Raw genomic sequence first — 13,080 nt, forward strand, 5'->3', positions numbered from 1 at the left:
ACAAAACAGTGTTCAAGCAGTTATGTGAGATCAGTTTCATCAAACACGCATTGGGAAAGAGTAAAGCTGGCTTCGACATTTCCCAACAGAGAAAGTGCTCCCTTCTGACTGCAGGACATTTGTTTTTGCATGACAATTAAGTTGTAATGTTTGTGTAAGAGGCCAATTGCCAGCCCTGGAGCACAAAATGTTCTATCTAAAAAAAAAAAATCACTAAGCTAGTGAATCTCCTTAACCTCACACCTATCTCTAGCACAGTAATGTTTTCTCTGGCAATGCTTTAAAGAATACCAACTTTCAATTGACGTATTAGAGAGTAATGTTACATTATCAAGTTTTTATCTGCCATACTGTTTGGAATGTTGTGTGAATTAATGATATCTGCAGTGAAGTCGTCATGTTTACAGAGCTGTTAATGAAATGGCTTCTTGGGAAAGCCTAGCATTCATGATCACATGGCACATAAAAACAAAAACTCTGTGCTGGTTGAGTGCATTAGGACTTCAATGTAAGAGGACATTCTGAGAAAGGAGGATGGGGCAAGATCTCTGTGAGTTTTAACAGTGCTGGAATGGTACCGTGAGCAATAGGGTAAGGGTAAGGTGGAGTTTTGTCTGGGTACTGACCCATGTGAGAGCGAGGGCTTCATGGAGTTCATGGGTGGCTGCAAGGGTACTTTGCCCTGGGGATCGCTCTGACGATTCTTCTGATGCCGCAACAAGAGCAGCCGTCCCAGCTCCTCGCACCAGGACGATAGGAGAGCTGGAGGAAGAAACAAACAGAGAGAACGGCAGATCAGCAAAGATCTTTGGCAAGAAGACTATGCACATTTTAGCTAAACAGCAATCTTGCTCATTTTAGCTATTTAGCAGGAGTAAAACTCACTCCCATGACGGCAAATTGGTTGTTTCTAAATTGTTCTGACTTTTTTAGTGTGCTACTATGCAGCTGGAAGTGTATTCTACAGGTTCATTCTTTAATCTAAGGGACTGTTTACACAAAGTTTTCAGCCAAAAATGGGAAACTTTTTATGCATTTTACCTATTCATTTACATGACAATGAAGTTATTATGTTTTTTGAAAATAATACTGTTGTGTCAGAGTAAACACTTGAAAAAGAGAGTCTTTGAAAAAGATGACATGCATAGTTCATGTTTAAGTGTAGATTAAAGGCAAGCGCAAACAAACAATGGTGGAATATGTTGTAGTATTGTTGCTAAAGTGTTTGACTTTGTCAATGGCCAAGTGTGGATTTATTTCACGTTACAGCCAACAACGGAGACATCTTGCACACATGGCAAATTCTACATTAGCTCCAACTGCACATCATCTCTTACCTACAGGTACTGTTTACTCACAGACATTTACATTAGATGTCGCCTACGCTATTGTTGACAATTGTAAGGAATGCGTCAATAGAGCTGCCATTTTAGTACAGGGTAGTGCTCCTTTGAAATGAATGTGGGACCAAGGTGCAGTGGAGGACTGGCCATCCAGAGCCAGAGATATATACACAAATATACATACATCTATGATCGGGAGATTTCCCGGTGGTCAGTATGCTAATATTTTTTTAAATTAGGAAAATTATAATTTTACATCACTTTTCTACATGGATGGATAAGTGAGCGCATGGGCATTCCTGTTAAAGAGCATGTGTTTGTGTTCATGGAAATGTATTTTCCACCCTCCCTGTTAAATTTGATCTAATCCGTGTCCTGAAACACCCTCTCTCCTGTTTTCACTACTCATTCTATTATGAACGACTCGTTCACTAACTGACAATAATAAAAGTTTCTTGCACCGCAGCATCTTATTGTCATATTTCATTTACATTATTTGCTTATTTCATTCAACAAAACTAGCATAAGCAGAGTATTTAGTGCGAGTTGGTGCTACTTTTCCTTATGGTCAGTGCATGAAGTGACTGTTTTATCATTAATACTTGTTGAGCACAATACATACAAAAATGTCAAAAACGAAATCTTACCTATGAAATGTTATGGCTATGTGCTTTGTTTTCTTTCTTTGCTCGTTACTACACCCATATGCAGTGCAAAAGTCCAGCATCTTCACATTGGTTTTAGTTATGACTAAGTGCGGCTGAATGACATTTGTCCTCGGAGCACTGTATAAATATGGCGGCACTATTGATGCATGCTCAGGGTCCGTATGTGATCTAGTGTATATATCTATGCTGTTCACTAAGGAGACGGTGCCATATACTGGCCTTTACTATGTAATACAGCAGTTGTATTTGTTTGCACCGATGTATAAACATTGATCATTTTCAAAATGCTGTCATGTAAACGTGAAACAGGAAAAACTTTCCTGTTTTTGGCTACAGCACTGCCGTGTAAACGAAGCATAAATCTATGGAATGTGGCATCTGTTTTAGCATAAATCATAAAACTGATAGCACTGCAAATTATTGCCATTATCTTGCTTAATTATAACATTTTGAGTTATTAATTATGTTTAAATGTTAGTTTTTCTTAAGGTTAGGGACTTGTTTAAATCTCTAACCCCCAAGAAGCAGGAGGCATCCAGTCCCACTTTTGCAAGGTCTGGAGTTTAACACTAACCAGCTGCAACACACTAGTGTGGAAGTCTGAAGACTTTGACTATCTGTTTCACATGTGTTTAAAACAGATTAAAGATAATTCTGCACAACTGTGGCAATCCATAAACAGCTCACCCCTGGTATAAGCAATGGTGACAAAGATGCCAGGAATATTGCAATAATCAGTTCACATCTTCGCCACTAGAGGTCACTACAATTACAGTAGAAGTGCACGAATGCCTGGGATCGTCTGTAACAGCTTGTCATTATGCTTCTCATAGGATCATATGCTTTTGGTCTGCAGTGCACTTTGAGCAGCGATCCTACCACAGAAGAGCTGTCTACCCCTGTCGTGAAGGCAGGATGACGAAGGACGAGAAGAGAAAGAGCAAGAAATGGGAGATGAGAATCAGTGCTGAGGACAGTGAGTCATGCCGGTGATGTGTCCTGGCAGCACTTTACTCCTGAGAGGGGTGACAAAACGAGCCTCTCGCCATGGTGATGAAGTCGGTTCGGGATGGCAGCAGTTGGCACATAGCCAGATCCTGGTCTAATCGATTCTACACGCCGCATAGGGCTGAAGTAGCGCTGCATTTAAGTGCTCTTTATACAAACGCTCCTCACACTTTGCAACTGACACTATTTAGATAGTCGTTACTAGCTGAGTCATTCATGGCAAGAGTAAAATATAGATCCACAATAATTAATAAAAAAATTACTGTTATGTGTTTTATACACTTTAGCATATTTTGTAAGGATATTTGATATATTTTGTCATTTTAAATGGTAAAAGTCGTATTTTTGACATGTATTAACCATAAAAGGCCATTTAATTACAACTATTTAATTAAATTTAAATAAACAATAACTTTTTAGCATCCAAAAAATAATTATACTTAAAATCAGGTTATCTTGTCATGCTATTCTTTACTTTTAAATAATAATTAACTTTAATTTTATGCTAGCAAGGTTCTTATATTTAACAATGTATTGTCCTACTGTAAAACAAGGGGGAAAAAAAATCTACCATCCAAACAAAATGAATTATGATAATAAAAGGCAAACACCTCGATAAACAGAGGACAATTTCTTTTCTTTGAAAGGTTTTAATTTCACGTTTATAATATCTCAAATCGTAAGTTGGCATTAGCACCTAAATACATTTTTCTCCAATCAAATGTTTAAATTCCTAAAGTAATATACCTTAAAAAGGGTATTATATATGCTCCGGACTACAAAAAATAAAAAAGCATGGTCCAGACTGCATACAGAAGACAAGAAAAAAGGATATATCATACGCCGACAGAACAAGAACAAAAGCCAGGGACTGTTTCAGTAGTACTGCACCTCTAGTCTTACTTTGCCATCAAACAGATTCTGCAAGGGACCTTATAAAATATTCCCTTTCCCCTAAGACGAGTTCATACATAGAACAATGCCACTCTTTCTTCTCTAAATCTACTTCACAGACAGTAGATGAGGAAAAAAATAACCTGCTCTGGCTATTTGAACAGAGAGGGTGGTGTCATGAGTCTCTCTCTCTCTGAGTCTGCTGTTGCAGAGAGACAGACGTCTGTCTTGGCTCTTTCCTCTCTAAATCGATCAGCCAGTAATGACTATGAAGACTGCTCAGCTGTCTCCAGCGCCTTTATTGCTGGGGGAATGTAAACGAGCACACACACACACACACTTTTGAAAAGCACATATGTACACACATGCACACACACTGAGGTGTTTTTACCACAGACTGCACTTCAGGGACAGCTCACACATGCATGTGTTTATTTATTCCATGAAACATGTAATGTGAAAATGGTTTCTACACCTATTTTGTTTTTCAGTTTACATATTTAAACTGCACAAAAGAAATTAGAGAGTTGAGGTGGAGAGGAAAAATGACAGTAATCTTTGTCAGTTCCTCGCATACAGTAAAGTTGCTGTAAGGACTCTGTTATTTAAAGGGGTAATGAACTGACAAATTAAAATTCCCTTGATCATTTGGCATTTAGTAAGTGGGCATTGTACTAAAAGAACATTCTGTAAGTTTAAGCTTAAACCTTCTTGTTTTTAGTTATTATTTAGCTATTATGCATCTAAGCCCCACCTCCACAGATGATCATCAATGCCTACTACCTGTTTAGCTCCGCCCTCTGATTTTAGGTAAATAATAAGAGGTAAACAGACAACACGATGCAGCCTTTGCATTACTTTCCTTCTGATCTGAAAATTAGGAAGGAGTGGATGATTTTTGTTAAATGAAAACTGCTGCATTAAGAGCTTCGACCTTTGTTAACTTCATTTTACTGCAACATGGTTCACAAAAAGTCAAAATACACAGGACTTTCAGACAGACAAACTAAAAGACGATGTTATGCTGAATATGTTAGATCCAACAGTAAAGTCGCACCACCAGTGTGTATTTGTGTGTTTTAACCTAAATCAGTGAAGGCTGTAAGCTGTCAAACATACATGCTGTTAAAGTTTACATTGGTGGCACCTTAAGGTTGAAGTGATAAAAATGTTTAAATATGCTAAATGATTGCCAATCATACTAGTGGACGTTTATAATAAGTCTAATGTTGATAAAATGAGGGGGAGTCAAAAAAGTACAGCAAATAGCCTTTTTTTTTTTTTTTAATGTAAACATCTTGATAACATTTTAAAGATACCTCAAACAACAGTAGAAAATAAGTAAGGCATAACTAGTAGGCAATGTTTAGTCTGAATTATAGTTGACCAGGAACCACAGCATTTTATTTAATCACTGTATTTATATAAAATTTAAGCAACAACAACAAATTAGTCCAAATATCTACATTTCAAAGCTAAAAACAAGCTTATTTTACTTAATTTTACCCCACTGGCAGATAATTTAGCTTGTTTTAAGGAAAAACTCTTTATTTTTAGATATATATATATATATATATATATATATATATATATATATATATATATATATATATATATATATATATATATATTTGGACTATAAACGAGACAAAACAAAGTAAGAAAAGCATTTTGTGATTTTTCAATCTCTGTATACTGTCACATTCCCCAAAAATATTCCCAATCTATCTTGTGAAACTGTATTCATATCACAATATTTGATGAAGAAAAATAAAATATCACAATATCAGATATTCCAATATCGTGCAGCCCTAATCACTAGTCACAAATCTTTTTTCTGTGGCCTCATGGGATAGCACATTTCAGAATCTCACCAGAAGTCATCCTTACAATTTTATGAATGCTGTGAATTTGGACTCAGCTGACTCTATTCACCTACTATCTAGTATGCGAGAAGGCATATGTGGACGCAGGGAAAGTCAGATCTGGACCAACATGCGGACTGATGTAATGGAGCAAATGAGTGATTTTTCATTTGTATTCATGTGACATTAGCCATTTAATGCCGGCATTAATAACCATTTCAGAATTAAATTCAAGGACCCTTAATGCATTGCTGAATCCAAACTGGATTTCCTCCAAGAAACGGCTTTAAGTTATTCAATATCCCAGCGGCACCTGACGCACTTTCCTTTCCAAGTTCAAACACACAATTACAGTGAGAAAATGGCGTTTGTGTAAATATATCAAAGGGCTCTGTTTCAAAGAGAACGCTTCTCACCTCTCTGCGACAAGCGTGAAAGCCGTCCCAGCAGGACTGGAGCGGGAGGCTGGAATCACCCACCTACTTCAATAAGAATTATTCTACCCTGCCATTACAGAGAGCTTATCGGCCAGCTAAATCACTACCTCTGCATGCTGGCAACTGCTATTTTCTCACAAAAGACCAACTTAGAGCTCATATGACAGGTTACAGGCAGACACCGCCTGCCAATTTTCACTGTTGTTCCCCGCCTAGCATGCCTCCCACACGTAACAAAGACTAGAGCTCTCCTGCCTGCAATTCAACCAGTAAACTCGAGCAAAAACAACCTAATCAACACGGCACCTTCCGGCAGCGCACAATATGCCTCTCGCCTAGCTTAATACAGCTACACCGTTTCACCCACAAAACATCATCATCGCCTCCACCACAACCCACGGGGATGTGTTGTCATATCCATGCACAACATTTACTGTATCGTGACCTTACCTACCATAGGGATGCTTTGGTTTTGCTCCAGTATTGAGCTCATTTATTTATTCATTATAATCCTGCAGTAAAAAATAGCATATTTTGCATACAGACTGCCACACAAAGAAACACAACAGCAACAAATAAATAAATAAAAATAAATGGAGAAATTCTACTTCATTGAGCATATTTGTTTAAGTTCATTCACTCATTCATTTTCTTTTCGGCTTAGTCCCTTTATTAATCTGAGGTCGCCACAGCGGAATGAACCGCCAACTTATCAAGCACATGTTTTACGCAACGGATGCTCTTCCAGCTGTAACCCATCCCTGGGAAACATCCATACACACTCATACACTACCGACAATTTCAACCCACCCAATTCACCTGAATCTAATGTCTTTGGACTGTGGGGGAAACTGAAGAACTCATAGGAAACCCACGTGAACGCAGGGAGAGCATGCAAACTCCACACAGAAACACCAACTGACCCAGCCTAGGCTCGAACCGGCGACCTTCTTGCTGTGAGTTGACAGCACTACCTACTGCGCCACTGCATCGCCTTTGTTTAAGTTCTGAATACTTTTTTTGTATACATTTCTGAAATGTACACTGTCATTTCATAAAAATCAAGATAAAGGACTATAAGTCAATAATATTCACGCCTGTGTAGAGCTCATGTTGTGCAAGTACACACACACACACACACACACACACAAACATCTTAAATGTTCATAATCACACATTTTTATGAATATTTTAATGAATAATAATAATTAATATTTTTTCAAATGTTAATTTTCGCGCCACAGTCATGTTACCACTAGGCATGGGCCGATATGAGATTTTGACGGTATGACAACCTTGTATAAAAATATCACAGTTTCATGGTAAAACAACAACTTTTATAATATTTTGCAACAGTAAACACGTCAGGCTACATAATTTAAATGAATCATTGACTTTTGCTGTCTTCATTAGTTTCATAAAACAGATTTATTTACAATTAAAACGAAACTATCGGTTATAGAGTGGTGGTGAGAAAACGCGAGATAACGACCCTCCCATAATTTTGAATACAGATCCTTTAAACTCAGTTAAATCTTTGATACATTCTTGGTTATTGAACACCTAAAGATAATTGAAATGGCACCGAAAAAAAGAACAGAACACAAGAAAAGTTAGCTATAATGAGACTCAAGAAATGTCTGAGGATTCTGACAACGCAGACAAAGTAAGAGAGACAGAAGAGGATGAGTACAGCGAACTCATGAAAATAACCCCAGACGAACCCCAGCAACGTAGATGTGTTACAAGCCATTAAAGAAATGGACAAATGAGTTGCAAATAAAATTGACCGTGTTATGTCAGCAATCAAGAAGATAAAAGAACGCATAAAGGAGGCAGAGGAACACATTTCTGGAGCAGAAGATGAAATCGTTTAACTTAATGCTCATGCAAATTCCGTCGAATCACAAGTTAAGAAATTGATGGACAAGGTTAATGACATGGAAAACCGAAACAGACAAAACAAAAAAAATGTCCTAAAAAAAAATAAAAAAAAATAAAAAACCTCAATAAAAAAATCTTACACATAACCTAGGAACAGTATAGCAGCAGAAAATTTTGGCGCTTTTAAAACCTTGACTTTTCCAAACCATGGTATACTTTGGAAACGGTTATCGTCTCATGCCTAGTTACCACTAAACCATAAATCCCACTGCACTCCTAGAAATCATCTGTGAGCACCATAAAGCAAGTTTCTCCAGCAAATGATATCATGCATCCCCTACTCACCAGTAAATCAGCATTAATCCCATTTCTCTTTCATTCCCTGTATTAAAACGCCTCTCTCGGTCTCCGTTTTCCTTTCATCCGTCTCTCCCTTCCCTCATTTAGTTGTGCTCGCACTGCCAGACACCTGCTCCAGAAAGGGTTGTGTTGAGTGTTAAGTTGGCTACTGTAGCTCTGTGCTGGCTCTGCGGCAGTGGGCATTTCGGTGGCATGGCTCTGTGTTGGGTCTATGTCAGCGGGCATTTCAGTGGCAGGACTGGCTCACAGTGGCATGCGGTGATCCCAGCAGAAAGAGACGAGTATTGACATTGCCCAAGTAGGACACTAAAACTGAGGTTTGCTTACAACAGTCAGACTTTAGAATAGTCTAAGACTTACTGTGGCATTCTTTGTGTGTCGTTTATTATCACAACACGGCAGATTTAATATCTGCTGATAAACACAGTGTAAAAAGTAATTTCAGGGTGAGAGTAAAGACATTAGCAGTGTTTACAAATGAATGGGTTACGGTGTCACACTGTGTTATCTAATCACTTAAAAAATGTAATGTTTTCTGAAGAGAAAGGTGAGAAATGATCTAAATATTCTTGTTAAAAAATAAATAACAGAAATTACCCATCTACAGTCATGACTCTACAGCTTAAGTCAACTAAAAGGATCATAAACAGATTTCAGTTTGAGGCATTTAATATTTGGTGCGTTATAAAATGTAATGTTTGTTTTATTGTTGTTTGTTTCGGGAAAAAAAACAATGCTGTTAAACATTTTTAATGACATCAGTTAACCACATTGCTACTAAAAATATTAAAATAATATGAGAATTTAAAAAAAAAATTATTAAACTAAATAGAAATGAAATTGAAATAAACAAATAAGCACAAAAAATTAACAAACAAGTAAAAACTGATAAAGTGAAAACTAACCAAAACATAAACTATATTGCAAAGATAAAATACAAATAAAATCAATCTGAATTCAAGACTATGGAATGTTGTTAATTTGAACAATACAAACTGGGAATGTCCAGATCCGTTCACGTGAGCAGAAATCAGGCCCGATCACACGGCGAAATCGGACTCTACCTCTCGATCAGGACTCAAATATATGTATGTATATATATATATATATATATATATATATATATTATATATATATATATATATATATATATATATATATATATATATATTCTCATTATTTATTAACACATCTATAGTTTTGCGGTGGCACAGAGTTAGACCTCTTTCTTGACTTAACACAGAAACAGCAACGCGTGCGGCATGATATCACTTTGATGCAGAGACGTTATTGGTTAAATACCGGCAAAGTAGAACACAGAAATAGCTTGAAGCGGAGAGCACGTGTATGTCTGGAGGTTTTATATATTATATATTATTATATATTATATTGGAGTGCGGTCTGGAGGTATTATAAAGTTGATGACGACAAGTTTTCCATAGCAAACTGTGAGATGTAAACTTGAGATTGCCTGCTGGGTATATTAAGTTGAGGTGCACTGAAGTCCAAAAGGGCAGAATTGATGTTATTTATTACTTGATTCTTCAAGCTACCTCACAGAAGTGCTCTGTTTGTTAACAGAGTTGTTGAATGTTAATATAAGGCGAATGAAATAAAAAACAAGGAACATCCTGGATCCGTTTCTTTGCTCTTTTTAATTTTTTTCTGTATTATAGAAGTATCAGATTGGGTTTTCTGTATCAGTAAATACTCAAAATCAAATGACTCGAACAGTGACTGTAGTGCAAAAAAAAACTTGATCAGGACATCCCTAATACAGACCCTCTTCAAAATCCCCACATCCTAAGTACAACCTGCTAGTGCTGTTTAACGATTAATTGTGACTAACCATGTACACAACAAAAGTTTAGATTTACATAATAATAATATATGTAAAGTTTGTGTATACAAAAGCACACATATGTATAGTTGAAGTTAGAATTATTAGCCTCCCTGAATTATTACTTCCCGTTTATTTTTACTTTTTTTCCATTTTCTGTTTAACGGAGAGAAGATTATTTTTAACACATTTCTAAACATAATAGTTTTAATTACTCATTAATAACTGATTTATTTTATCTTTGCCATGATGACAGTAAATAATATTTGACTAGATATTTATCAAGACACTTCTATTCAGCTTAACGTGACATTTAAAGGTTTAACTAGATTAATTAGGTTAATTAAGCAGGTTAGGGTAATTAGGGAAGTTATTGTATACTGTATCTGTAGACTATGGAAAAAATATAGCTTAAAGGGGCTAATAATTTTGACCTTAAAATGTTTTTTTTTTTTTTTTTAATGTAAAACTGCTTTTGTTGTAGCCGAAATAAAGCAAATAAGACTTTCTAAAGAAAATATTTTATCAGACATACTGTGAAAATTTCCTTGCTCTGTTAAACATCATTTGGGAAAAAAAATAAATAAATCAATGGAGGGCTAATAATTCTGACTTCAACTGTATATACTTGTATGTATTTGAATAAATATTCATATTTATATACTGTATAATTGTATTTTATATACAAATAAAAATGTCTATACTGTACATGTGTGTGTGTGTATATATATATATATATATATATATATATATATATATATATATATATATATACACACATTTACATACACACAGTACACACAAAATAACGTAAACACAAACATTTATTTTGTATGTGATTACCAATGATTGATCATTTGATGGTACTACAACCAGAGACAACTGTAATGGCAAAAGAATGTTCTAAGACAATGTTGCTACAAAGAGCGCTCTCAGACACCCACAATTCCTAAAACTGCAAGATGCGTGACTCATATTAGCCATGTTGTGTCGTCCTTAAAGGTGCCAGACTGCAGCAGAAAGCATCTTACTGAGGGGACAACAGCCTGTGGCTCTACAGACTTCTGGCAAAACACAGCAGAAAGACAGACACTATACAAAACCCACCAGCCCAAACCGACCCCCCTTTTTGTCTGCTCTTTGTCTAGAGGAGAAGCTCTCCAAGCAGGTTTAGTGGGCTTTGAATAAGTGACCAGGGTAAATCCCCAAATGATCCACTGTGTAGGGAACCCAGGTCACCCACGGTTACCCAAATCGCCTCTGAAGTTGCCCAAAAAATGTTTGCCTGCTGATCCTTCTCAGGTTGGCGGTAACTGCCAGCACCCCATTTCTGCCAAACATCTCAGTTTTACTGGCTTCAACGCCTTATTATGAGCTGTTTGATTATGATGTTGTTAATAAAAAGTGGATGCCAGTAAATGGTGGACAGGACAATGGAGTGGTGCCAAGATGGACAGAATCAAGCATAAACGTCCCTGTATAATGGAACGGTCTGTTCCAAAATCCTAGTGAGCTGCCATGCTGGCCAACTTACTTACATAGGCAGCATCCTGATTGAAACAGAATTTCAATTAAGTGGCATAGCTGGGCACACTCCATAGGCATCACTTCTACTACACAAATAGCTCTGCGTATAAGAGGCTTTCTGCAATTTTGATGTTAGCATGTTGCTAAGCTAATATGTTCCAATGTTTTTCGTGAAGTCAGCAAGAACAAGTAGTTGCTGCATATTTTATTTCAGTGTGCTGATTTATTTTTAACTGAAACTGTGGTCTAGGTGGTTAAGAATATTGTGTATAGTGTATTAATGATAACCAAAACAGAGCAAATTACCAGATAACAAAACTGTTTTTTTTTTTCAGTGAATTAACAGATGAATTGCATAAAACTGTGCACTAAAATAATCATTTTAATAATTAGATTTTACATGGACTTTTAGTTCTGAATGGAATATAGGCATAGATAACACTTTCATTTAGGGTGATGTAGTTACACATAATTATCAATGAATTATGCATAATTACATGTAACTAACCCTAGACCTAACGCACATTCTAACCCCAACCATACAGTAAGTACCTCCAATTAATTAATATTACTCAGTAGTTAAACTGTAACTATGTAACCTTAAAATAATGTGTAAACTAAGCATATAAGTTCATATTTCTCATTTTGTGCAGCATAAACACTACACTACCTGACAAAAGTCTTGTTGCCAATTCAAGTTTTAGGAACAACAAATAACTTGACTTCTAGTTGATCATTTGGTATCAGAAGTGGCTTAAATGAAAGGCAAAAGCCTCTAGATTACACTTATTTTACCAAAATAAAATATAATCATGCCTTGATTTTTAGACTTTGCTTAGACAAAAGTCTTGTCTCTTAACAGAAATAATGTACAGTATAGAATACAAAGCCATGGTGCAGTGGAAAAAAAAATAATATTGTGTATGATTGCCATGAGCTTAGATGACTGCATCTACATATCTCTGCAATTACTCAAATAACTTATTAATAAGGTCATCTGGAATGGCAAAGAAAGTGTTCTTGCAGGACTTCTTTGGATTCATCTTCAATGCCTCCATCTTACCCCAGACATGCTCAATATTGTTCATGTCTGGTGACTGGGATGTAGTTCAACAGATAGTTCACCAAGAAAATCGACCTTCTGCCACTTTTCCAAATGATCAACTAGAAGTCAAGTTATTATTTGTTGTTCTTGCAACTGGGATTGATAGCAAGACTTTTGTCAGGTAGTGTAGGTAGGTAGTTCACTACGGT

At 36.3% G+C, this 13,080-nt stretch overlaps 1 protein-coding gene across 3 annotated transcripts in view; it reads right to left on the reverse strand.

Annotated features, from left to right (window-relative positions):
- zmiz1a (zinc finger, MIZ-type containing 1a) overlaps window positions 1–13,080 on the reverse strand; it is a 73,870-nt gene that overhangs the window by 17,846 nt on the left and 42,944 nt on the right. For all 3 annotated transcript variants that reach the window (XM_056471539.1, XM_056471538.1, XM_056471540.1), the window contains one exon: window positions 627–762. In XM_056471539.1, coding sequence (XP_056327514.1) covers window positions 627–762 — 136 coding nt within the window. The remainder of the gene's footprint in view (window positions 1–626; window positions 763–13,080) is intronic.

Source organism: Danio aesculapii, chromosome 13 (genome assembly GCF_903798145.1).
Source record: "Danio aesculapii chromosome 13, fDanAes4.1, whole genome shotgun sequence".
NCBI classification, from domain to species: domain Eukaryota; kingdom Metazoa; phylum Chordata; class Actinopteri; order Cypriniformes; family Danionidae; genus Danio; species Danio aesculapii.